Genomic DNA, 27435 nt, shown 5'->3' with positions numbered 1-27435 from the left:
TTACAGATGTAGCGACCAACTGTAGTTACTGACAGTGGTTTTCTGAAGTGTTCCTGAGCCCATGTGGTGATATCCTTTACACACTGATGTCGGTTTTTGATGCAGTACCGCCTGAGGGATCAAAGGTCTGTAATGTCATCGCTTACGTGCAGTGATTTCTCCAGATTTTCTGAACCTTTTGATGATTTTACGGACCGTAGATGGTAAAATCCCTAAATTATTTGCAATAGCACGTTGAGAAATGTTGTTCTTAAATTGTTCGACAATTTGCTTACAAATTGCCGACCCTCGCCCCATCCTTGTTTGTGAATGACTTTGCATTTCATGGAAGCTGCTTTTATACCCAATCATGACATCCATCCATCCATCCATTTTCTACCGCTTATTCATCCACCTGTTCCCAATTAGCCCGCACACCTGTGGGATGTTCCCAATAAGTGTTTGATGAGCATTTCTCAACTTTATCAGTATTTATTGCCACCTTTCCCAACTTCTTTGTCACGTGTTGCTGGCATCAAATTCTAAAATTAATGATCATTCCCCCCCCCCAAAAAATGTCAGTTTGAACATCAAATATGTTGTCTTTGTAGTGCATTCAACTGAATATGGGTTGAAAAGGATTTGCAAATCATTGTCTTCCGTTTATATTAACATCTAACACAATTTCCCAACTCATATGGAAAAGGGGTTTGTAAATAATCCTGCCCTAATCCCACATGCATGGACAAAATAAACATGTATGGTTGACAAAACTGATATCAAACCACAAACATTCTATCCTGACACTTTTAAGGTGTAAATGTGAAATAGAGCGATGAAAAAAATAAAGCAGTGTAAATGCTTTGTCTTTCTTGTCTTTGAAAACAAATGCATGACGCGTCAAAGTGACGTCATAAAAGCGACGCCGGTTGACTTTCATCACTGTGAAGTAGCTCTTCAGCGCCCCCTGCTGCCGCTTCTCAGAATGCAGCCACGTCGAGAGCTAACCTTTATTGTGCCGCACATTATTAAAACCACGCTGATAAATGTTGTTCCAATTACAACATAAAATCTATGCGACCACAGTTTCCTACCCTCAGTTGCTATGTCCTTTGTGAACGCGGCCACAGACGCCAGCTGGCATAAATATCAGCTGCAAGGATGTCCACATAAATGCTAGGTAATGCTAATATTTTAATCGTGATGCTAAATCATGCTAATGATGCTAAGCAATGTCTGTTTTGAATTAGCCTGTGCTTGTTAACTATGTCGCTATCGACGAATAACGCTCACACGCTGTGTTCATTCGCGGCATAATGTTGAAAAATGTGATTTTTTAAAAATTATATATATGTATATATATTGTGCTAACTAGACCAGTGTTTTTCAACCACTGTGCCGCGGCACACTAGTGTGCCGTGGGAGATTTTCTAGTTTCACCTATTTGGGTTAAAAATAACGTTTGCAAAGCAGTAATTATAGTCTGCAAATGATGTGTTGTTGTTGAATGTCGGTGCTGTCTAGAGCGGGAGGCAGGGTGCAGGTAAAAAGGTGTCTAATGCTTAAGCCAAAAATAAACAGAAGGTGAGTGCCCCTAATAAAAGGCATTAAAGCTTAGAGGCCTACTGAAACCCACTACTACCGACCACGCAGTCTGATAGTTTATTAATCAATGATGAAATATTAACATTGCAACACATGCTAATACGGCCTTTTTAGTTTACTAAATTGCAATTTTAAATTTCCAGCGGAGTGTCGTGTTGAAAACGTCGCGGTATGATGACCCGTGCGTTTGACGTCTCGGGTTGTAGCGGAGATTATTTCCCAACCCGATCCAAGCTATAAGTAGTCTGCTTTAATAACATAATTACACAGTATTTTGGACATCTGTGTTGATGAATCTTTTGCAATTTTGTTCAATTAATAATGGAGAAGTCAAAGTAGAAATATGGAGGTGGGAAATTGTTAGCCTTTAGCCACACAAACACAAGGTGTTTCCTTGTTTAAAATACCCGTAGGTGAAGCTTTACTATGGATCAGAGCGGTCAAGCGAACATGTATCCCGAACACATGTCAACTGGCAGTTTTCGGTGAGAAAATTGTGGTAGTAAGAAAGCTCTTACCGGAGACATCAGCGGAGCTTGCGTCCTGCTGCAGCTGCGTGACTTCCCTCAGAGACACTGGCGTTCAACACACCCGTGGCCACACCCCTCCGACTTTCAGGTACCATATAATCTCACTAAAACACTAGCAACACAATAGGCCAGGGGTCGGGAACCTTTTTGGCTGAGAGAGCCATACATGCCAAATATTTAAAAAAGTCTTTACGTGAGAACCATATAAAAAAAATGTAAGACTGAATACAACAATGAGTGAATTTTTAAGTAAGACCAACACTTTTAGAGTATAGTAAGTATCTTATTCTTTTTAATAACATTGTTATTCTGAAGCTAACCAACAATAAATAAAATACTTCTTACCATTAATGTGACTTGTTGAACCGGTGCGGTAGAAACCGGATGGATGGATTAAAATGCATGAGAATGTTTTATATTTTGAACGTTATTTTTGACACTGTGATTACCAACGGAATTATTCATTACTTACCCTGATTTATCTGAGAGCCAGGTGCAGTCATCAAAAGAGCCACATCTGGCTCTAGAGCCATAGGTTCCCTACCCCTGCAATATGTAGATAAGGGATTTTCCAGAATTATCCTAGTAAATGTGTCTAATAACATCTGAATCGCTCCCACTGCAATCGCCTTTTATTTATTAATTTTTTTCTAGTGCTTCTCTCTAACTTTCCTCATCCACAAATCTTTCATCCTCGCTAAAATCGTCTCTTTGTCGGTCCAAATCTGTCTTGTTGCTGGTGGCTATGATTATAAACAATGTTAGGATGTGAGGAGCTCTACAACCTGTGATGTCACGCGCACATCGTCTGCTACTTCCGGTAAAGGCAAGGCTTTTTTATTAGTGACCAAAAGTTGCGAACTTTATCGTCAATGTTCTCTACTAAATCCTTTCAGCAAAAATATGGCAATATCGCAAAGTGATCAACTATGACACATAGAATGGACCTGCTATCCCCGTTTGAATAAGAAAATCTTATTTCAGTAGGCCTTTAGGGAAGGCTATGCAGAACAAAACTAAAACTGAACTGGCTACAATGTAAACAAAAACTGAATGCTGAACGACAGCAAAGACAATGTACGTCCGAACATAACCTGACAATCTACAATGTCCCCACAAAGAAGCAATAAAAACAACTGAAATATTCTTGATTGCTAAAACAAAGTAGAAATATCGCTCAAAGGAAGACATGAAACTGCTACAGGAAAATACCAGAAAAAGAGAAAATGCCACCAAAATAGGAGCACGAGACAAGAAATAAAACACTACACACAGGAAAAGAGCAAAAAGTGAAAATAAGTGTGATGTGACAGGTGGTGACAGTACACCTACTTTGAGACAAGAGCTATATTGATGCATGTTTGGTTATGCTTTAAGGTCATATCCAACAATTGTGACAACGACTTTTTACTGAGTTTCTTTTTTTAATGATTTCTGCTGGCGGTGTGCCTCCGCAATTTTTCAACGGCAAAAATGTGCCTTGGCTAAAAAAAGGTTGAAAAACACTGCTGTAAAAAATGCGTTTGCTAACGACGCGGAAAGAAATAACTTTATTATTATGTCGAGTAGGCTCATATTTCATTTTTCGTACCTCGTAAAATATGTGCATTGCCATTTAAAAAGGCCGGGTTAAACAATGATGAATGATAACATTGAGTGAGTAGACACCTTCTGGTTGTACCACGTCATGACTATGAGTTCTGAAAGAATGAAGCTCAGCCACTCCCCTCACCAGACCTGTGTGTATTTATATATGAATGTGTGTGTGTGTGTGTGTGTGTGTGTGTGTGTGTGTGTGTGTGTTCTTGCACGCCTTCAGGCCTGTGGGTGTACACACAGCTCAGGTGTCTTTGCCCCTGAGTCATTTACCAATCACAACGTTTCCTTTCTTCTTTGAACAACTTTCACCCTCCTCCTAACTTTTCCTCCTTCTCTTACCCCCCCACCCACCCCCCGGTAGGCAGCAAGACGAGCGCACAGATCTACTCCGCTCTTCACTATTTGTAAAGGACTCCCTGAGTCCAGAAAGCTTGTGAGGACCCGATCACCACCCGCTGAAATGCAGCATGGTGCAAAGGAAGCGGATGTGCAGCTAGTTTGCGGTGCCCAGCAGGTAAAGAAAAGACATCGGCGATTGGTATCCTTCTTTCTCAGTGACAGCGGGTCTCTGAAGCCATGTCTGTTTTGAACTCCCTCCTCCCATAAGACGAAAAGCTCACGAGCCGGCTGATCATATGTTGTTACTTTTAAGACCCTGCAGGGCTTGGTAAGTCACACTTCTGATATATACTTGTAGTTGTCTAACTTGCAGGCTAATGCGTATCCGCTCTGACATACGAGCTGCAACATTTGATATTAATTGAAATGAGACTTTCCTTTTTTGCGTGTTCCTCTTTTGTTCTGGCTCCATTAAATATTTCCGTTAATATTTGTGTTCGTTTGAGCTGTGTTAAAATGAGCTCTTTTAGTCTTTTCTTTGGAGCCATGAGCAGAAAATGAAAGTGTTTTAACATTGTGGTTGCAGTGGACAGCAACTGCGGTCTCTCATACTCCATTTTAATGTTTTAACCTTTGCGGCTAAATAACCAAAACATTACCCTTAATATTAGTACACCAAATTTATAAAGACAATATATATATACTATTTCCATGTTTGTGTAGGTATACCTACTGTTTTATGTGTTTTTCTCAATAGAGATTTTGACCCCTTTTTCATGATAAAGAATAGGGAAAGACTAAAATTGGACAAAAAACATATTCTAAGAAAATAATAAAAAATATAAAAAAAAATGTGCAGTATAATTTAGCTCTTTTTTCCACATTTTTTTTATTCCTCTCTAGGCAACATCTATACTTCTCTTTTTTCCCCACCCAATGTTTCAATATATTTTAGCTAAGAAACCAAAGCACCCAGGCAGGAAGTGAGACCTGAGCGCGCGCACAAGAAATGCGGTCAAGGTTGGCTCCGGATGGCAGTTGCGTGAGCAGAACGGTGACGCTAGACAAGTGTAAATAAGAGGAAGAAACGAAATGTTGCTATGGAACCAGGCTCTTGTTTTTTGTTGTTGTTCTGTCACAGACCTTGGCGAGAGATACCCTTGGTCTTGTGGTGACAACACACGCGCAAGGGTTGGTCGAAGCGTACGCCGTAGTGATAAGATGGTAGGAGAAAACAGACAAACTGCTCACCATGATGCCCACTGCCTCTATTTGTATCTACAACATGCACCTCCATATCCACTTTATCTCCCTTGTGCAGTGCTTGGACATTCTTGGGTTTTCTATTTAGACAATAATGGCTGTTTATTGATAACAAATCTATACTGCTGTATGCATTGCACATTGACTTCTGTAAAGTTGATCTGACTTTCATTTCTCTAGTAGTGTGCAGTGACAATATATACCGCATACAAGACAGTCCCCCCTCCCAAGATTTTGCGATGTCGCGATCGCGCCAATTCACACAAATTCAAAAACATTTCCACGAATTAGGCGCCCGGAACTTTCTTGGCCAATCTGCATCATTTTCGCCCCTCAAATTCGGCTCTGAAAATGTGCACTTAAACTGTCTAATCAAAATATTTGCTTGTTTGCTCGGGACAGCGTGGCGCAGTGGGAGAGTGGCTGTGCGCAACCCGAGGGTCCCTGGTTCAATCCCCACCTAGTACCAACCACGTCACGTCCGTTGTGTCCTTGAGCAAGACACTTCACCCTTGCTCCTGATGGGTGCTTGGTTAGCGCCTTGCATGGCAGCTCCCTCCATCAGTGTGTGAATGGGTAAATGTGGAAGTAGTGTCAAAGCGCTTTGAGTACCTTGAAGGTAGAAAAGCGCTGTACAAGTACAACCCATTTATCATTATTTAGACAAAGCAGGAACAACGTGGAGCTGATCAGACCCACTTTTTTTTTCCGTTTACTGCGCTAAGCTTTGTGGGTAATGGAATACATAAACATTTACTTCCTAGTGTACATCTACGTATTGTTCAACATTCATTTCTCCAGGGAAGGACACTTAAGAACAAATTTTGATTTGCAATGTTAACCTAGCAAGGAGGCAGCATTTGCATGTTGGAGATGTTGAAGTGTTATGATAATCTCCCATTGTTTCTCATACCAACTAAAATCAGCGCTATAGATTGTTTTTAACAGTTTACAAATACTCTAAACATGCAGGAGTAAATTTGCTAGCACATAAAAGAATGTTTAAGATGGACGAACACTTTTTAAGTTTAAATTAAACATAGAAAATGTCTGCAACAGACCAGAGTCTGTGTTTTTCCTATGATTGTAATTAAACATGACTATTTTTAGTTATAATTAGGGATGTCTGATAATATCGGACTGCCGATATTAACGGCCGATAAATGCTTTAAAATGTAATATCGAAAATGATCGGTATCGGTTTCAAAATTATCTGTATCAGTTTCAAAAAGGAAAATGTATGACTTTTTAAAACGCCGCTGTGTACACGGACATAGGAAGAAGTACAATGCACCAATAAACCTTAAAGGCACTTCCTTTGCGTGCCAAACCAGTCACATAATATCTACGGATTTTCACACACACAAGTGAATGCAAGGCATAGTTGGTCAACAGCCATACAGGTCACACTGAGGGTGGCCGTATAAACAACTTTAACACTATTACAAGTATGCGCCACACTGTGAACCCACACCAAACAAGAATGACAAACACATTTCGGGAGAACGTCCGCACCGTAACGCAGCATAAACACAACAGAACAAATACCCAGAACCCCTTGCAGCACTAATACTTCCGGGACGCTACAATATACACCCTCCCGACCCCAAACCCCGCCTCCCCTAACCCCGCCCACCTCAACCTCCTCATACTCTCTCAGGGAGAGGATGTCCCAAATTCAAAGCTGCTGTTTTGAGGCATTTAAAAAAAAAAAATGCATTTTGTGACTTCAGTAATAAATATGGCAGTGCCATGTTGGCATTTTGTTCACATAACTTGAGTTGATTTATTTAGTAAAGCCTTGCTACATTGTTTAATGCATCCAGGGGGGCATCACAACAAAATTAGGCATAACAACGTGTTAATTTCACGACCGTATACATCGGTAACGCTTGATATTGGAATCGGTAATTAAAAGTGGGACAATATCGGAATATCGGGTATCGGCAAAAAAGCCATTATCGGACATCTCTAGTTATAACTAAAACAGCACAGTAATTAGGCAATGACCTCTGAGTATGTGCCTCTACTGCCATCAAGTGTCTATTTTTAAGTCTGCGGTATACAACAATTAAAACATCAATACAATATTTATTTTTATTTTTAGGTTAATTACAAGGGACACTTAAAACATTGGTTAAAAAAACACACACCTTTATTCAAAGTTAATATAAAAAGCCCAAAAACCTCAACTTTTGTAGCAACTTTCTGAAAAATCTTTTCAGGCATTTTAGGCTGCAAAAATCACAACAAAAAAAACCTGCGAAAGCCTGAAAGGACTGACAAACGGTTACTGAAGCGTAAGGGGTGCACTCAACGTCTGTCACTTTTGTTTCGCAAGAGGATGTGGCATCGACCATACCGCCACTTTTAGCTAGCGAGTTGGCATTTGGCAGGTGCTCCTGAAAGAGATGCACTTTGCATCAAATGGCTATCTTAACTTGTGGATGCCATGTTTGTGTGAAACCTCTTAAAGCTGGGAGTCACATCTAGCATGTTTTATTTAATATCTGGGTTGTTTGTAATAGATGCAGCGTCATCAAAACTGTGCCGGTGTCCAAACATTTTGCTTTGGTGTCAGTTTTGCTTACGTCTGCTTTTCTCGGTTGCGTAACAAGAATGGAAACAGTACATGGCCACTGTTTTATTTCCTCGCCAACATCATCGAAATACTATGAATAGACTAATTGTCTTTGTTCCCTTCAGGGAGATTCTCTCGACTTTGTCTATAATGAGACGTTTGAGGAGCTCATGATTAACCTCTTTAATCAAATCAGGTTTTTTTTTTAATGTGATGCCTTGTTTGAAGTCACATGTTGTTTTCCTTTGTTGCAGATCTGTGAGTGGCACATCTTTGCAACCTAACAAAGCTTTGGGAGTCTATTAATGGAGGAAGAATATCTTGGCTCTCCTTGCGTGGATTTGACGGCGCCTTTGCGTGACTCGTGGAACTCTAATGATCGCCAGCATTTGAAGGGGGAGGCTAATTCCAAGGAGGAGCATGTCGACAAGTGGGAGGAGACGATATGGCTGCCGCGAACTCTGAACTGCACAACCGCCGCCGCGCTCTCCTTCGCCACGGTGCAGTGGGAGATCCCTGACGCCGCCGCCGCAGAGAGGTGGGCTTTGGCAGCAGACGGCAGCGCGACCTGGGCGCCCGACTCTGTTACTTCTTGTTTGCCGTTGCACAAACCTCATGATGATGAGGAGGAGGAAGTGGGTCGGAGAGAGGAACAAAATGGCTCTGACTCATCAGTGAACTCCAAGTGTGTGGGAAATGACTTCAAGGTAGGTTTTGCAGCCCTTGTTGGCCATAACATTTAGTACAAATAGTACCATTTAAAAGTTTGGACACACATGATCCTGTTGTTGAATGATAATGTGTTTTGAATACAAAGGTAATGATGCTCAGTTTTAGGGGAGGTATTTGGTTGAAACATTTGCTTTATGGTTATTTCTCTGACACAATGTTGACATTTTGTGTTGTTTGCACCAATAGATGACATCTAGACATGGGACAAAGATTGAAGGGGTGCGCCAAAAAATCGGTTTACATCCAAATTGCGATTTTTATTATATTCTGACTCTAAATTGATTCATATTTTTAAGGAATTAAAAAAATATTGTATTTTTTTTTTAATTTTTAAGAATCATATTTTTGGATTCAACATTAAACAACTATTATTGTTTACAACTTTTCACTTTGCTTTGCGTTTTGTCAACTATGAAAAGGCATTAGAAGAATAGAGTTTTACCCACTTTTTGCTGCACTCAAAAACCAAGCATACATCCCGATACGCCAAATCCTGTTTAATGGTTATTTATTTATTCGCACAGTATAAACAGTACCAAAGGTAACTTTGTCAAAATACATATACAAGAAATGAAAAATACGTAATAAGAAATAGGTGCAGTTGAGAAAAGAAACCCAAAAGGGCTTATGCAAGGTTCTCACCTAAACCTGTAAATTAAAAAAACAAAATTAAACACAGTACATGAAATAAAAGTTAACAAGGAGTCTACCTTTTGTGGATTGAGTCTAGGTGTGTGTGATGAAGTATAGGGCTACATTATAAAGTGGTGAAGTGAATTATATTTATACAGCGCTTTTTCTCTAGTGACTCAAAGCGCTTTATATAGTGAAACCCAATATCTAATTTTTACTTTTAAACCAGTGTGGGTGGCACTGGGAGCAGGTGGGTAAAGTGTCTTGCCCAAGGACACAACGGCAGTAGACTAGGATGTCGGAAGCGGGGATCGAACCTGCAACCCTCAAGTTGCTGGCCCGGCCACTCTACCAACCGAGCTATACCGCCCCTAGGTGGCATAAGTAGGAACAAATGGAGAATGTTGATTCATCAGGCAGGCCCTTAATCTATGACTAAAGTTAGTGAGTGAAGATGAGGAGTTTGCAATACATAGGTGAGTATTCCACAGTAAAAAACCTTTGTGTTTGATGGAAAATTGGCTAAGAGTGATACGGCCAAAGATAGGATGGAGATTATCAGTTTGTCTGGTATTGTAATCATGAACTTGCGAATTGGTCTTAAAATAATCTTTGAAAGGGGTGGTGTGTACATTTATAGATAAAAGAAGAGGACTGAATTGTGTTGATATCATAAATTGATAGTACATTTAGTTTCCTAAACAAAGGAACTGATGGAGCCAAATAGTTAGAGGAGTTAGCTATTCTTACTAACTTATTTTGCATAATTAAACATTTGATTACATTTGATGGATATGTACTAGTCCAGACAATATTACAGTATATAAGATATGGATGAATTAAACTAATAAAGACTGCCACTTCAACATTGAGATTGTACCGAGACGGCAATAAGATCAACATTGAAAGAAGAGCCAGACAAGCTGACAACATCTCCCCCAAACTCTCCACAGCCTGTCTCCAAGATGCAATTATCAACAGTATGCACTGGGAAGGAAAGGGAGTCAACATCAACGGCCAACACCTTTCTCGTCTGATTTTTGCTGATGACATAATATTGGTGACACACACTTCACAAGAACTGAATGTTAAGCTGAATGAAATCCACCTCAAAAGCAAATGGGTGGGTCCAAACATGCAAAGACAAAGTAATGTTGAGTAAGTACTCTACAAGGGAACCAATCGTTGTAGATGGGAACATTTTGGAAGAAGTTGACAGCTATACCTATCTCGGTAAGATGGGAACAATCAATGAAGATCTGCTGCCAGAGATAAAAAGGATAGTACTCGGATGGACTGCTTTTGGGAAAGTGGACAAGATCATGAAGAACCCACAAATAAGTATGACAATTAAAAGAGAGGTATCTAACGAGTACATACTCCCTGTGGTGATATATGGCAGTGAGACATTGGCCTCCATGTCAAGCCAAACTGAACGCATGACTGTGGCCCAGAGAGAGATGGCGAGAATTATGCTTGGCGTCACTCTAAAGCTAACATCTGGGTTCGACAACAAACAGGAGTCACTGATATAAATGTTGCCATCAAGACATCCAAACACAGATGGGCAGTACATGTGGCCAGGCAACAAGATCATCTGTGGACTCCTCGTGATCAGAGAAGACCGAGAGGATGACCAAAAACAAGATGGAGAGATGACCTTACACAATACAAAGGCCTCACTTGGCAGACACTGGCTCAACATAGACGTCAATGGTTGGAGTCTAGGGAGGGGTTCCTCAAAGAGGGAAATGAACCCTTATGAAGATGATGACGAACTGTTAATGAAAATATTACTATTATCATTGATATTGTTGCTTATATCCTTTTTTTGTTCGATATTTAAATGTGTAAAGATAGTGTATGGTATTTGTATGTATTCTCAATTGCTTTGTGAATATTAAATTTAATTGAATTTTGTGAAATATTCTAAAGGATTGTTTGGAGTTGCTCTATTTTGTTTTATTAGATTAACATTCTGTGACTTCTATAAATAGAATATTAAAAATGTATTTTCAAAAGCGTTGTTTTAGGCCAAAACTGGGCATAAAGGTCGAACGTCAGCAGCCAAGAGAAGCTTTTGTAACCTGGAACCTGTTTTAAAAATGTTTTATTATAATGGATATACCAAATAATATATTATAAGAATCATGTTGAATCAAAAATCACTTCGGAATCGAATCCTCACCCTCAGAATCGAAATCAAAGCTGCCCAAAGATTCCCACCTTAAAAAAATGGATTTTTTTCCCCCCAATTTTTTAGTTATTGCTCAAGAATGTGTCTGTTGTAATACATTGTGGTTGTGTACACTATCCGGCATCAGGCTAAAGTTGTTTTCAACTAATATTTTGTTTCCTGTTGCTCGTAGCTGCAAACCACAGCGATAAACATGTAGTTAAAATCATACATCCCCAAGCTGAGCATCATTATCTTTGCAGAGACTTTTTTGCTACATCTCTTGCATGAGGTAATGAAAGGTCTGCTGGTTGTAAATGTGCACAGCCATCTCATTTTTTTTTTACATCCGTGCAGAATTGTGGGTGGGATGAATGTAGGGTAAATGGCGTAGATGATGTGAGTCTCATATTGCACCCGCAGTCACATGTTGTGCATGATCGATGACCCGCGTTGCAATTTTTAGCCATGTGATGCTGCAGTCGGACGAGAGCCGATGACACAACAAAGGGAACATTCAACACATCAGCCCCGCCTGAGCAGCCACGACGGTACGCATCGTGCAAAGGATTATTTCATAATTGCATATATGTATCATGCATTTCTGTTACCTGACTGGTTAGACACGCAAGGGTGATTTGCATCCGTTTCTGGTCCAGCCGCCGCGCTGAAGTCTGATTCAGAGGAAGAGAGGGAAGACTGCATCACATCCGATGCGGTTGCAATAGTGGATTTACGCCCAGAAGAACTACGGGATGATGCGCCGATGACTGGACGCGCCGATTCAGCAGGAGACAACCAAACTTCATTTGAAGGCGGAAAGATGGCGGAAGGGAGCAAAAAGTGTCCTGAGGAATGCGTCACCAACCCTGTCAACGTGTGAGTATTTCATCATTGTTTGTTGATCTTTTTTCCTGTTTTTTTTCACCAATTTATTGGCTGATGTCACAGAACTTTACAGCGTTTGTTGCAGTACCAGATAGACTTAGTGTAAAATTATTAGTGCAACGTAGGCAAAGCAAGTTTTTTTAGAGGACACAATTTATTCAAAGTGCTTTACAGATGCATACAATTACAATAAGGAAAATAAATTCATAAAAAAAAAAGATATTAATTAAAATAAAAGCAAAGAGTACAGATAGGATACTTTCAGTTGTCATATGCACAGCTAATTAGAAGTGTTTTTAGCCTGGATTTGAACATTGCCAAAGTTGAGGCCTGTCACATCTTCTGGAAAACTCCCAGATTTTAGCAGCGTAAAACTGAAATATAGCTTCACCATGTTTCGTCCTGACTCTGAGAACCCCATGCTGAGTTTATCAGAGCCCAAGATGGTTCATACCAATAAGGTTAGGTTAGGTTAGGTTATAGCTTTATTTATCCCACAATGGGGAAATTACTTTGTTGCAGTGCAGGTTTTTACATACAGTAACAGAAGTAAAAATGATAGAAATAAATAAAAGATTACATAAAACAAAAACCCTAACATAGCTGTAACATGTCAAAGATGTACTTTGACACTGGATTATTATATTTTTCATAATTTTCTGAGCGACAGGAAGACAAGGCAGTGACCTAATATGGTCGTATTATTTTATTCTTGTCAGGACTTGAGCAGCAGCATTTTGGTTGTACTGCAGCTTTTTTACAGCTTGTTTACAAAGCCCAGTGAGGAAGCCATTACAGCTCAGCAGTCAAGCCTGTGGTTGACAAATGTTAGTATATCTAAGTCTAGTTTAGACACTATCCTTAGATTTTGGCAAAGTTTTTTAAAGGGGCAAAAAGCTGCTCAAATTGACTTAAAGTGGCTGTTAAAGTCTGAGTCCATTATTACTACTGTACTAGATTCGTAACCGGATTATTAATAGTCAGAGAGCGTCTCAAGGTGACTGATAACATGTTTTGCTTCTGTGAGCCCCAGACAATGATTTCACAGACAATGAAAATTGTTTTGCATCCACACACTGGTCTGTTTGATGCAGTGACAAAGTAAATCTACAGGCCAACAACGTTCACCTGTGCTCAGTGACATTTAGATCTGGGGGACATCTGCATACTTGTGGTAGGACACACTGCAGCCACATATTAGCTAGCCTAACGGCAGGATGTAGAAAATGGAACAATAGGGGTTTGGCAATTGACTCCCGAGGAACCCTATAGGTCAGGGGTCGGGAACCTTTTTGGCTAAGAGAGCCATACAAGCCAAATATTTTAAAAAGTATTTCCGTGAGAGCCATATAATACTTTTTTTTAAGACTGAATACAACTAAATGAGTGTATTTTTAAGTAAGACCAACATTTTTAGAGTATAATAAGTCTCTTATTCTTTTTAATAACATTATTATTCTGAAGCAAACCAACAATAAATGACATACTTCTTACCATTAATGCGACTTCTTGAACAGGCACGGTAGAAACCGGATGGATGGATTAAAAGGCATGAGAAGGTTTTATATTTTGAATGTTATTTTTGACACTGTGATTACCAGCGGAATTATTCATTACTTACCGTTAAGTAATGTCAGCTAAGATTTATCTGAGAGCCAGGTGCAGTCATCAAAAGAGCCACCTCTGGCTCTAGAGCCACAGGTTCCCTACCCCTGCTATAGGTCATTGCTATTTGGACACAGTTACCAAATTCAACAAAGTACGTTGTTTCTCTAATATGGAGTTTTACTCTAGCTACCAAACATACAGCAATGAATCTTCTACTGTGTTGAGCTCTTGTCTTAGGTGTCCCAACCTTACCAATAATGCTCTAGTTGCAGCCGAGTTGTTTATTTACGTAAACTGCAAAGATGACGGTGTGTTAACCAGAAGTTGACGATAGTTGTAGAAGAGCTTATTTTTTAAACACTAACAATGTGGAGTGAATGATAAAGTACAAACGAAAACATGATTCTCTTTATTAAAATGTATACAAGTGCATTGTACAACACAGCATCACCAATGTTGTGATAAAGGTAAAGAGCAAACTACATTAATACAGTTGAACATTCTATTGTCAGTCTGGCAAGTGTAACATGCATGACTTTCAAATTAACAGCTAAGTAGTGAAAGCAACATTTTAGAGGGGTCTTATTTTTTCCCTACATTTAAAACACTTCCTTGAGGTCTGCATAACATGCACTGGTGGTTCGCCGGTCAAAATGTTGCATAGATTATGTTTTACTGATCACTTAATGACCGTCTCTTAAGGATGCACCGGTTTCTGCGCGGTCTTATTTACATGGCTCCACTTTGACAGCATCTTCTCCCCGCCCTCTTTGTTGTAGTTTTTAGCGCTTCCATATGGAGCCTACTGACAGATATAAGTTGTAACTATACGCTACTTTGTTTTAGAAATAACACTTAGCCGTGGATGCACGTACGTCTGCTCCACAAGAATAAGATAGAGAAAAAGAAGTAGCTTATTGACTGCAATTTCGGACTGCAATGATGGACTCACGCATTTCTACCATAAATGGAGATATCCACAGACGTCACGTTTGGGAAAAACGTCACAAATGGGTTGAATTCCAAACTGCTCGTTTGGAGGAAGTATGAGTGAAGGCAAGATTTTTTTATAAATATCCACGCCAAGCAGCCATTGGTTGATTTTAAATCTTCGGGACAAAGACATGCACCTGGGGATAGGTTGATTGGCGACACTAAATTGGCCCTAGTGTGTGAATGTGAGTGTGAATGTTGTCTGTCTATTTGTGTTGGCCCTGCGATGAGGTGGCGACTTGTCCAGGGTGTACCCCGCCTTCTGCCCGATTGTAGCTGAGATAGGCGCCAGCGCCCCCCGCGACCCCAAAAGGGAATAAGCGGTAGAAAATGGATGGATGGGACTTATGCTTATCCCAAATACACAAAAACAGCTACAAATAGGTAAGAAAAGTTATTTTTGCATATTAGGTCCCCTTTGAAGCGCATAGTGAGTTGGATGCTAAGATTTATTTTTTAATTAAAAAAGTGTTTTGATTAAAAACATCCATCCATCCATTTTCTACCGCTTATTCCCTTTAAACAATTATGTCATTATGTGGGAAAAACTGCATTAAGTTGTCTATAATAACAGATGTGAATGTTTTTTTTGTATTCAGAGACCCTGGCGGTTATTTGCTTTTGTAGACCACGTACCCAGCGTGTATAGTCTACTCTGGTTAATTGAATTGAGGCGTTAATTGGAATATTTGCCTTTATGATGATTATAACATGCAATGTATGTGTTTTAGGGAGGTCCCTACACGGCAACAAAAAACTGACAATAAGGGACCAACTTGTGAGCTTACTAAGGACGTACGTCCTGCAGTAGCAACAAGTCAAGGAGCTTCAGTTCCTGGAGGTGATTATGCCGAGATATTAGAAACATCTGTAGAGATACAGACAGAATCAAGTAAGTCCTCACAGAACATTGGACTGCCAGAGCAGACCAAAACAAACAATACAGCTTACTGTGAAGGCTCAGTCCACGTGGGACAGCTGCATGGATTATACGAGGAAAAGGTTTCAATTCTGCCTGTTGACTCTGAAGCGCAGCTGGAGGAGAACCGAACAGCTCAGCAAGCATCATCCTTGCCTCAGCACAAAGGTCCTACAGAGGCAAAAACGTCACACGAGGCCCAGGAGGTCAAAGGCGTTCTTAATGGATCCGTAACGGTACTTATGGCAAGTGAGGAGACAAGCAGAAGGTCAGAGGAAGCGACGCCTTACATGAATGGCGGCGACGTGGACAGAGAGAGGGTGTGTTACCTCGCCCAACGCCTATTTAAGCTGGATGGGATCCAGCGAGTGGATGTGGTGAAGCACCTTGACAAAGAGTAAGAGCATTATTATGTAATTTTTTTATTGTACAGGCACTGTTTAGGAAAACTTTATTTTTAAGTGCAATACATGTGTAAACAGTTCCAGCATACACCAGCTGTAGGGAGAGCCTGAATGCAAAACTAAGAAAAACTAATAATAGACTGTCATGGTTTTATTCTAGCTGTTTTCTTATGTTTACTATTACCTCCTCTTGCATTTCTGTAGTAATGCCTTCAGTCATGCGGTTGGAGAGGAATACCTCAAGTTCTTTGATTTCACCGGGCAAACTCTGGATCAAGCCCTGAGGTCAGCATTATGGAGGCTGAGCTTCACTGGACACACTCATGGACGCCTCCTAAATACACCTATTTTACTTTTATGTGCATCTCTCAGGTCTTTTTTAAAAGTGGTCATCCTGCTGGGAGAGACCCAGGAGAGGGAGCGGGTGCTGCAGCACTTCGCCGGCCGCTTCCATCAGTGCAACCCGGACTCCTTCTCCTCGCGAGGTGGACTTCGCTCTCGTCTCTGAGCTTTACATTGTAGGCACGCACTCATTCTTTCACTCTTTTCCCTCCTTAGAGTCTGTGTTGGCTCTCACATGCGCTCTCATGCTCCTCAACACAGACTTGCATGGACAGGTGAGGGAGCGTGCGCCAGCTGAATAACCTCTGACCTCTGGCGCTAAGAGTAACTGTGATTGTTTTTGACAGAATGTTGGAAAAGCCATGTCCTCTTCCAAGTTTGTGTCCAACCTAGATGGGATGAACAATGGAGAAAACTTCAGCAAAGATCAGCTGAAAGTAAGAAATTCTTGATTTATTTTATAAAGATTGTTCAATTAAATGTTACGTATTTGCATTTTAGTGTCTGTACAACTCCATCAAGAGCGAGCCTTTGCAGTGGGCGGTGTGAGTATTTATTATTGTCAGTACTCCCGTGCAAAGGCAAAACCTGGTAACTCACTTCTAGCTGATTTTGAGAAAACAAAGGAAAACCAATCTATCTTGATGCTGACTTACAAAGATTTACAAAGTCATCAAACGTATAGATGTTTTCTTGAGCTTTCATTTTCTTGCCGATTGAGCCATGGATTGATTCTGCTCTCATGAACGTGTGCCCTTTCTCCAGATATTTTATCACAATCTCGGGTGGGCCCCATTCTGCGTTTGCACATTGGGCAAGAGCCGTGTACAGCGTCCAGTTTTTCTTTTGACCTCCACATTTATCTGCCCAAAAGAGTATGCAAGGGGAAGAATCAAGAACAATACATTTAATGAAGGTGCTTGCAACGTCCTGGGCCAATCTTCCAAATATCCCCTCGTGCCATAATATCACATAATCAGGTTGACCGTCGGCCCCCATTCGTGCAAATGTCTCATTAAAGACAATAAGGCGACTGACGAAAAAGCTCCGATTGGTCCCTTGAGATACTAGGTTTTTCTGTTGTATCTACGCGGTTATGTGGTAGTTGCTAGGTCCTGCCATGCGCGTAACAGCTTACTTACGGAACAAATTACAATATCGCATACACTAATGTAAAGCATATCACCTAGGGACTCCAAAATTATTATCAGCTCAGTTTTGACCAAAATTGAGTTACTGGGTTTTGCCTTTCGACGGGAGAGTATCAAATTTGCACAAGCCACACTCTCACACACGCGTAATTGTCAAATAGTGATGAGGAGGAGCTGACGTTGGCGTTGACGGGGGAGGACGCACCCTTGCGGTCTAAGAGCAACCCCTTCCAGGACGTTCCCCATGACAAGGAGGCGCCGGTAGTCAAGCAGGGTTTCTTTCAGAGGAAGATCCATGCCGACATCGACGGAAAGCGAAGTAAGAAACACATACACAGTGTGTTGCTAACCAAATTTGAACCAGCATTTATTTTAAGAGTCTGTGTTGTTACAGCCCCTTGGGGTAAAAGGCGCTGGAAGACATTCTACGGCGTGTTGAAAGGAATGGTCCTTTACTTACAGAAGGTTGGTCTGTCGGAGTTTTGATATATATATATATATATATATATATATATATATATATATATATATATATATATATATATATATATTAGGGGTGTGGAAAAAAATTGTTTCTCAAAGAAAATCGATTTTTTAAATTGTTTTAATTTTTTTTTTTTTTTTTAATCAATCCAACAAACCATCCATCCATTTTCTACCGCTTATTCCCTTTCGGGGTCGCGGGGGGCGCTGGCGCCTATCTCAGCTACAATCGGGCGGAAGGCAGGGTACACCCTGGACAAGTCGCCACCTCATCGCAGGGCCAACACAGACAGACAGACAACATTCACACTCACATTCACACACTAGGGCCAATTTAGTGTTGCCAATCAACCTATCCCCAGGTGCATGTCTTTGGAAGTGGGAGGAAGCCGGAGTACCCGGAGGGAACCCACGCATTCACGGGGAGAACATGCAAACTCCACACAGAAAGATCCCGAGCCTGGATTTGAACCCAGGACTGCAGGAACTTCGTATTGTGAGGCAGACGCACTAACCCCTCTGCCACCGTGAAGCCGTCCAACAAACCACTACACAGCAATACCATAACAATGCAATCCAATTCGAAAACCAAACCTGACCCAGCAACACTCATAACTGCAATAAACAGAGCAATTGATAGGAGACACAAACACGGCACAGAACAAACCAAAAGTAGTGAAACAAAAATGAATGTTATCAACAACAGTATCAATATTAGTTATAATTTCAGCATAGTAATGATTAAAAATCCCTCATTGACATTATCATTAGACATTTATAAAAATTAAAAACAAGAACAATAGTGGCTTACACCTGCATCGCATCTCATAAGCTTGACAACACACTGTGTCCAATATTTTCACAAAGATAAAATAAGGCATATTTTTGGTTCGTTTAATAGTTAAAACAAATTTACAGGATTGCAATCAGTTGATAAAACATTGTCCTTTACAATTATAAAAGCTTTTTTAAAAAAAAAATCTACTACTGTGCTTGCATGTCAGCAGACTGGGGTAGATCCTGCTGAAATCCTATGTATTGAATGAATACAGAATCGTTTTGAATGTGTTTGTGTGGTGGGAACAGCGGAGGGCTTGGAGAGTTCGCCCAAAGTAAAAGGAAGACAAGGTGGAAAGAGAGAAAAGTGCCCAAAGAAGATGAGAGAAGCTGTCCAAGGTTTTGCCATTATTTAAACCTGACAAGGACATTGTGGCGAAATGTTTGTCGCTGTCAAGTGGAGCTAGCATTTCACAATAGCATTACATCAATAATGCAATACATTACCAGAAAGCATCCTGCATATTTAAAAACCGCAAACAACCAGAAACAAGGTAGACGTCTATTTTGGCAGCTTCTTATTTAATTTGCATATTGAATGGTTTATTCAGACACATGGAAACATGTGAGGACATGTTAGCATTTACACTTACTAGAAATACCAATGTTGCATGCATTTATAACAGGAAAGATAAAGGTTATTAGAACAATGTTTGCTTAAACGGTGTCCCTAAAAGATGCATTTATGTTATATTATGTGTTTTACTCGATTACTCGACGACTAATATAATCGGTAGCTGCAACCTTGATGTAAACAGAATAGACTTGCATGCCGTAAGCCAGTGGTTCTCAGATGGGGGTACTTGAAGGTATGCCAAGGGGTTCCGTGAGATTTTTAAAAAATATTCTAAAAATAACAACGATCCAAAAATCCTTTTTGAATATATTTATTGAATAATACTTCAACAAAATATGAATGTAAGTTCATAAACTGTGAAAGGAGATGCAACAATGCAATATTCAGTGTTGACAGCTAGACTTTTTGTGGACATGTTCCATAAATATTGATGTTAAAGATTTATTTTTTTCTGAAAAAATGTTTAGAAATCAGTTCATGAATCCAGATGGATCTCTATTACAATCCCCAAAGAGGGAACTTTAAGTTGATGATTACTTCTATGTGTAGAAATCTTTATTTATAATTGAATCACTTGTTCATTTTTCAACAAGTTTTTAGTTATTTTTATATATATTTTTTCCAAATAGTTCAAGAAAGACCACTACAAATGAGCATGATTTTGCACTGTTATACAATTTAATAAATCAGAAACTGATGACATAGTACTGTATTGTACTTCTTCATCTCTTTTTTTCAACCAAAAATGCTTTGCTCTGATTAGGGGGTACTTGAATGAAAAAATGTTCGCAGGGGGTACATCACTGAAAAAAGGTTGAGAAGCACTGCCGTAAGCCATTAGATGTACCTAATGTTATGGCTGGGGAGTGAACATGTTGGTGATCAACATGCGTGTGTGTGTGTGTGTGTGTTGGTGTCAGGATCACAGTAGGAAGGAGCAGCAGGCTAACGAGGAGGTGGTGAGTGTACATCACTCGCTGGCCGAGCCAGCGGTCGACTACACAAAGAAGCCGTATGTGTTCCGCCTGCAGACGGCCGACTGGAGGGTTTTCCTTTTTCAAGCTTCGTAAGTTGCGGGATTCTCTATAGGAGAAATTTGTATACGTGATGCTTTTAGCGTTGTCTCTCACTGTCTTAGATCCAAAATGGAGATGATGTCGTGGATCAACCGCGTTAACCTGGTATCTGCTCTCCACTCCTCTCCTCCATTCCCTGCTGCCGTCGGCTCCCAGAGGAGGTTTTGTAGGCCAATCCTGCCCGCCTCGCAATCCGCTCACACTCTGGTACATTTACTCTTTTGTCTTTCTCAAGTTTAAAACGCATGCCCTGCCATGACACCGTTGCCTGTGCAGGAGCGCCAGCTGCAGTCTCACACCAGAATGCTGGAGTCCTTCAAAGCTGACCTATCGCATCTTCAGGAGAACCTGCCGGAGGGCAAAAAGGGCAGAGGAAAGGAGATGGAGGAGCATCGTACCAGAGCGGAGTACCTGCAGCACGAGGTAGCGCCATTTTATGATGGCACACTTGTGAACCTGTAGTCTAGTGGTGTGCGATATAGAGTCTAGACCAGTGGTTCTCAAATGGAGGTACGCGTACCCCTGGGGGTACTTGATAGTATGCCAAGTGGTACATGAGATTTTTTTTAAATATTCTAAAAATAGCAACAATTCAAAAATCCTTTATAAATATATTTATTGAATAATACTTCAACACAATGTGAATTTAAGTTCATGAACTGTGAAAAAAAATACAACAATGCAATATTCAGTGTTGACAGCTAGATTTTTTGTGGACTTGTTCCATAAAGGCCTACTGAAATGAGATTTTCTTATTTAAATGGGGATAGCAGGTCCATTCTATGTGTCATACTTGATCATTTCGCGATACTGCCATATTTTTGCTCAAAGAATTTAGTAGACAATAAAGTTTGGAACTTTTGGTCGCTAATAAAAAAGCCTTGCCTGTACCGGAAGTAGCAGACGATATGCGGGTGACGTCACGGGTTGTGGAGCTCCTCACATCTGAACATTGTTTACAATCATGGCCACCAGCAGCGAGAGCGATTCGGACCAAGAAAGTGACGATTTCCCCATTAATTTGAGCGAGGATGTAAGATAATACTGTGGAATTATGCGATGAAAACAGACGACTTATAGCTAGGAATGGTGCTGGAACAAAATGTCCTCTACAATGCGTGACGTCACGCGCACGCGTCATCATACCGCGACATTTTAGCATGATACTTCCGCGCAAAATAAAAAATTGCAACTTAGTAAATTAAATCGGCCTAATTGGCATGTGTTGCAATGTTAAGATTTCATCATTGATATATAAACATAAACTATGAGACTACGTGGTCGTTAGTAGTGGGTTTCAGTAGGCCTTTAAATATTTATTTTTTTATGAAGAAATGTTTAGAATTAAGTTCATGAATCCAGATGGATCTCGATTACAATCCCCAAAAAGGGCACTTTAAGTTGATGATTACTTCTATGTGTAGAAATCTTTATTTATAATTGAATCACTTGTTTGTTTTTCAACAAGTTTTTAGTTATTTTTATATCTTTTTTTCCAAATAGTTCAGAAAAGACCACTAAAAATGAGCAATATTTTGCACTGTTATACAATTTAATAAAACAGAAACAGATGACATTGTGCTGTATTTTACTTCTTTATCTCTTTTTTTCAACCACAAATGCTTTGCTCCGGTTAGGGGGTACTAGAATTAAAAAAAATGTTCACAGGGGGTACATCACTGAAAAAATGTTGAGAACCACTGGTCTAGACAATACAAATTAGGCTAACTATAAAGTTTCAATACTATCATGTTGATGACATATGTTCAGCAAATTTCACAGTGAACAAAAGCGTCCTCAACGCAATGCAGCGTCCTAATTAGTGAGCTAGCAGCCAATGTCTTGCCATTTTGCAGCTTCTAAATCTCACAAGTAGCATTATCACTGGTTGACTAGAGTACAAAAAATAGCTAAACATGTTACTCCACACACTGTAGGAGGATACAAAAAAGCATAGATAGGTAAACACCAAGCTAGATTTTTTTCAATGTTAACCCATACGAATATCAAAATGCAACGATACCAAGTATAGTATCAGTATATGGTTGGTACTTAGATATTTTTATATCATCAAAAAAATCATTTTTTTTTTTTTTTTAGTTTTTACAAACTCAGTAAAAAGAGCCAATAGTCTGTTTTGTTTTTGTTTGGCTATTTTGCATTTTTGAGTTCATCATACATTTTCTATTAAAATGTATTTTGTGACATTGCCATCTTGTGTTTTTTGTCAGATTACAGTTGTGATCAAAACATTTATAATTTAATAGTCACAAATATTTTAAACGTGAACATTTTTATGGCCATTTCTGCACTGTACTACTTGGTATCGCATGGATAGATACCCAAATGTGTTGTATTGTCTAAAACTAAGGTAAATAGTCTCCATTTATATAGCGCTTTACCTGCACGATACCCAAAGTGCTTTAAATTATATGTCAAATTCACCTATTCACACACTAATGGGGGAAACTAGGCGTAACCACGCCCCATCAGGAGCAAGGAGGGTGAAGAGTCTAGCCCAAGTTACAAAAGGCCGCGACTAGGATAGCGGAAGCTCGACTCGTACTAAGAACCCTCAAGTTGCTGGCACGGCCGCTCTACCATCTGAGCCACAGTGCCCTATGCAAATGTGAAGTATTAAAACAACAGATGAATGAGAGCGTAGTGTATTTTAACAGAAAGTAATTAGCTATGAACAGTAAATTAATAATAGTTTTGAGAAAATAAAACTGGAAATGATGTAATGTTACAGCAGCAGCTAAATTAGGAGCCTTGTAACCCAGTTTGAAAAAGTTCTATTATCATATTTAAATGCCAAATAATATATTGTGATATGTAAATGCCAAATAATATATTGTGATATGTATTGTTATTGCAAGAGGCTGCGATATAAATCACAATGTAGATTATATCACCCATCCCTGCTGCATCAGTGACCTAATTCTTTGTTGCTTCGCAGATCTGTCGGTACGAGAGCTACACGTGCGTGCTGCTGGCCTGGAAAAGCGTCCAGAAGACTAGTGACGGCAGCGCCTTGATCACCGCCGCCCTCGGCGCGTTCGACAAAGCCATGTGCGCGTCCCCTCTGGTTGAGAAGGATGATGAGGAAAAAGGCTGTCTGACCAAATCACACTCCAGCCCCTCCCTGGAGCTGGAGATGACGCCGGTCAGCACCATCAAAGTCAAGCGCAACATTTCAGAAAGGTGGACTTACCGTAGGACCATCACGCCTCGGCTGAATAAGGACAGCAATTTTGCAAGTAATTCCTGAAATGCTTTGATAGCTAATCCCAACCACACCTTTTTGTTTTTACCTCGTGCACTTTGACAAACACAATTAATCTCAGGAATTCCCGAATTCTCTCAGGATGTGGAAGAACCTGATATTTCATTTGTTGAGTGACCAAAAATATGTGGACCTGATAGACACCTTTTTTTTAATGTAACTTTGTGCTGTGTAGAAATAGTCAAACATGCCTACCTGGTTTGTGACCACTAGGGGGTGCTGGAATACCGGACACCTTGAAGCCAATAAGGTCGTTATTGCACTTTGTCATTTTTTAAAATAAGTGTGTTATTCCTATGAAGGGTTTATTTTGTACATGTTATAAATGTGTCCAGTACTAAAGGTGTGTTTCATTTTTTTAATATTAATTTTGAAGACCAAACAAGTCAGAATATCTGCTGTGGAAAGGCTCCAGCCTCAAAATGTGTCAAAAGAAATACCGTACGATGAAGGACTGATCTTTATTTCTCGTAAGATTCTTTTCACCAATGAATTAAAAGGCTCTTGTAATATCTTGTAGATATTGCATAATTTCTTCTGTGTATTTTATTTTTTGTCATTTAAATTGTTAATGTTTGATATTTTCTGTATGTTTGATCAATCTCTCGGTGCTCCTACTGGTTTGATCGGTGAGTATATTTCTAGCATTGACAACAAACAAATTACCTGAACTTTGATGACCCTTTGTTTTTGTTTTTTTTGTAGGGTGAAACATTGCGGCGCTCCACCCTTCACTTACCTCAAATCCTATTGCTGCCCCACTTCTCGCCGGCCATCACTCATCTTGAGTGGAGGTACGTAACATTCCCCCCACCTCCATTTTCCTGTCACAATCCAAATAATTATATAGTCACAATTAGGCGATTTATAACGAGTACCAGGTACCAGGTCATAAGAATCAGAATGTGTGTTGTCCATCTGTAAAGGTGTTAATGATTTATTAAATACCTCACAAGGAACTGGAGAAGTGTATGTGTGTGCATGTGCACAGGCCCATTTTGTTCCCTTTCACCCCGACATGTCGGGTTGCTGCCGACCTCGAGCGCTCAACAATAAGAACAGGATGTCTCGGATAAAGGCCCCCGCTGCCCCTAACACAACCCCCCCCCCCCCCGTCCCCTTCCAGACCCCAACTTCTTACACACATTCCTGGCAGTAGAATGCAATGCGACAATAGGAAACGCAATGAAGAGCAAAAAGACAATCAGGCGTACACCCCGTCTAGTCTGGCGGTCCCGAATGGGATCAAGGCAGCAACTAAACAGTGGTGTGCTTTCTTGTGAGACGTTTTTTTTATTTTTTTTATGACTGCCGTGTGGACACGAGGCGATGACTTGATGAGCTGCGGGCCTTCGTTAACGTGATAATGCTCGACTTTTCCTGTCCGCTCAATGGAGGCCGTCTCCATTCAGTCAGTGCCATAACAACAGCTCATTAAGATAAAGTCAGATTCTGCAGATGAAGGCGACTGATGGTTCGCATGACTGACAGGTGCCCAGGGCCATCAATACACCTGAAGGGGTGTCAACGTTGAAAGGTGACGCCTGCATCCCTACACGACAAAACATTCCAGCATGAGGAAGGTGGCCATTAGTGTCCTGTTTGCTTTATCTGAGATGAAATGCATGCTAACGTGTCCAATAGCCTGCTTTTAGAGAGCCGGCAAATAGGGATTCGCCTGAGCAGCAGTGGCTGCATTGGCTGCTGGGTTCAGAGGGCATCCTACCCTAGGAATTGTCCTGCGTTTTTTTTGTTCCGTGTGCGCCTTTCCATTCTCTGGGATCTGGAAGCTTTGTGAGCCTCAGTCAGGCCTGGTTGGGTATATAAAAAGGCTAGAGCTCAAGTTGGGATCATTAGGGGCTTGTCTGCCAAGCATTTTGCAAGACAAAGAACTAGAATAACACTCAGTGGAGCGCAGACCTCCATCAAGGTTGAACTGTTAAAAACAAATTTGTTTTTCCTCCTGTGTTAAAAGCCCACTTCTTGGCTAGACAAGATGACCGACCAACCGCACTTGTCTTTTTTTTTTTTCGTCTGGGATGCAGGGAATGTATCCATCGTGACTGAAACGGCAAAATAAAAAATACATTCCGTGTTTTATTTGGAAAAAATATAACAAACTTTTTGTATTTTGTTTATTTTGTTTCTCATGTAATACTGGGTTTAGGCAAATGGATCCATTTTGACTAAAACCCAGAACCGAAAGCACATTTTCACAAAAGTCACAAATTCATCTTGCGACATTAAGTAGAGCCTCAATTTACGAGCTTATTTGGTTCTGTGACCTGAGCTCTTAACTCAAATCAACAACGCCTATAGAAATTAATTCAAATCCATTTCATCGCTGCCTGGCCCCACCAAATCAGAAAAACAAAGCATTTGGATTGTATGAAAAATACTACAATAAATAGAATGTAATGCAAACAATATTAGACTACATTTACACTGCAGGCCAAAGTGGATTTTTAAAAAAATCAGATTTTTTTCCTGCTGACTGTTCACACCGCAAGTAAAATGTGATCTTTATCTGACTCCGGTATAAACATGAACAGGGCCCAATGTGGCCTCGATGTCACTTGCATGTGCAGTGCGATAAGTGAAAACAATGGAAGTTGACCGGATTCCGTTAATGAACAAGAAAGTCATTACTAGTACTACAAAAAAAAGTAAGTCGCCACATCTTAAACAATTCGAAGGTCTCTAGTTCAATCACGGGCTTGGGATATTTCTGTATGGAGTTTGCATGTTCTCCCCGTGACTGGGTGGGTTCCCTCCGGGTACTCCGGCTTCTTCACACCTCCAAAAATATGCACCTGGGGATTGGCAACACTAAATTGGTCCTAGTGTGTGAATGTGACTGTGAATATTGTCTATTTGTGTTGGCCCTGCGATGAGTGGGCAACTTGTCCAGGGTATACCCCGCCTTCCGCCCGAATGCAGCTGAGATAGGCTCCAGCAACCTCCGCAACCCCGATAGGGAAAAGCGCTAGAAAATAGATGAATAGATGGAAAGTAAGTAGCGGAAACACTAACATCAAAGTGGATCTACATTAGCTTTATTTTTCTACTCACTTACGTAAATAACTTAAGCAATGTACTTAATATGTAAACAAATACGTCCGACCGTCCGAAGTCACATTTGAAAAGTTTAGATTCCAATCTATTCAGACTACTTCCTGATGTGGCCAAAATGTGATGTGAAAAGATCAGGTTTGACTGGCAAAAGAAAATCAGATCTGTGTTGCTTTAGGACAAAAACAATTTGATTTGGTGTGCAGCGTAAACAGGGCCATAATTTACAAAATTTACCTTGGACTATTACATTATGTCTTTCTAACTGCCTCTCCGTCAAACACACAATCAGCCACTTAACCATATTTTTAAGTATAAATATACACCGTTTAGATATTATTTAATGTTCTTGGCTGGCATTA

At 40.2% G+C, this 27435-nt stretch overlaps 1 protein-coding gene across 5 annotated transcripts; it reads left to right on the top strand.

Annotated features, from left to right (window-relative positions):
* The first annotated feature begins 951 nt into the window (after positions 1–951).
* On the top strand, positions 952–24536 carry LOC133536123 (PH and SEC7 domain-containing protein 4). Of its 5 annotated transcripts, none has more exons than XM_061876340.1 (17): positions 952–1159; positions 4075–4227; positions 8151–8603; positions 11904–11988; positions 12097–12316; positions 15658–16242; positions 16454–16534; positions 16622–16734; positions 16808–16866; positions 16939–17028; positions 17093–17136; positions 17904–18061; positions 18137–18207; positions 20560–20705; positions 20778–20922; positions 20992–21138; positions 23675–24536. In XM_061876340.1, exons 3-17 carry the CDS (start codon positions 8202–8204, stop codon positions 23984–23986), a joined length of 2658 nt encoding a protein of 885 aa, XP_061732324.1. In that variant the 5' UTR covers positions 952–1159; positions 4075–4227; positions 8151–8201; the 3' UTR covers positions 23987–24536. The 5 variants fall into 5 exon arrangements, with proteins under 5 accessions (XP_061732324.1, XP_061732321.1, XP_061732322.1 ...); XM_061876337.1 differs by having other exon boundaries at positions 4075–4380; XM_061876338.1 differs by lacking the exon at positions 952–1159 and adding an exon at positions 1431–2202 and having other exon boundaries at positions 4075–4380.
* The last annotated feature ends 2899 nt before the right edge of the window (positions 24537–27435 follow it).

This window comes from Nerophis ophidion, linkage group LG17 (assembly GCF_033978795.1).
Source record: "Nerophis ophidion isolate RoL-2023_Sa linkage group LG17, RoL_Noph_v1.0, whole genome shotgun sequence".
NCBI lineage: Eukaryota > Metazoa > Chordata > Actinopteri > Syngnathiformes > Syngnathidae > Nerophis > Nerophis ophidion.
The sequence above is the reverse complement of the archived record's forward strand: the minus strand, read 5'-3'. Positions and strand labels throughout refer to the sequence as shown.

What these genes read in the sequence shown, in the direction of transcription:
- LOC133536123 (XM_061876340.1), top strand. Translation starts at nt 8,202, where the DNA reads ATGGAGGAAGAATATCTTGGCTCTCCTTGCGTGGATTTGACGGCGCCT. An exon ending in GGACTCCTTCTCCTCGCGAG is followed by an intron (nt 16,735 to 16,807) that starts GTGGACTTCGCT and finishes TTCCCTCCTTAG; the next exon opens with AGTCTGTGTTGGCTCTCACA. An exon ending in CGCAATCCGCTCACACTCTG is followed by an intron (nt 20,923 to 20,991) that starts GTACATTTACTC and finishes TTGCCTGTGCAG; the next exon opens with GAGCGCCAGCTGCAGTCTCA.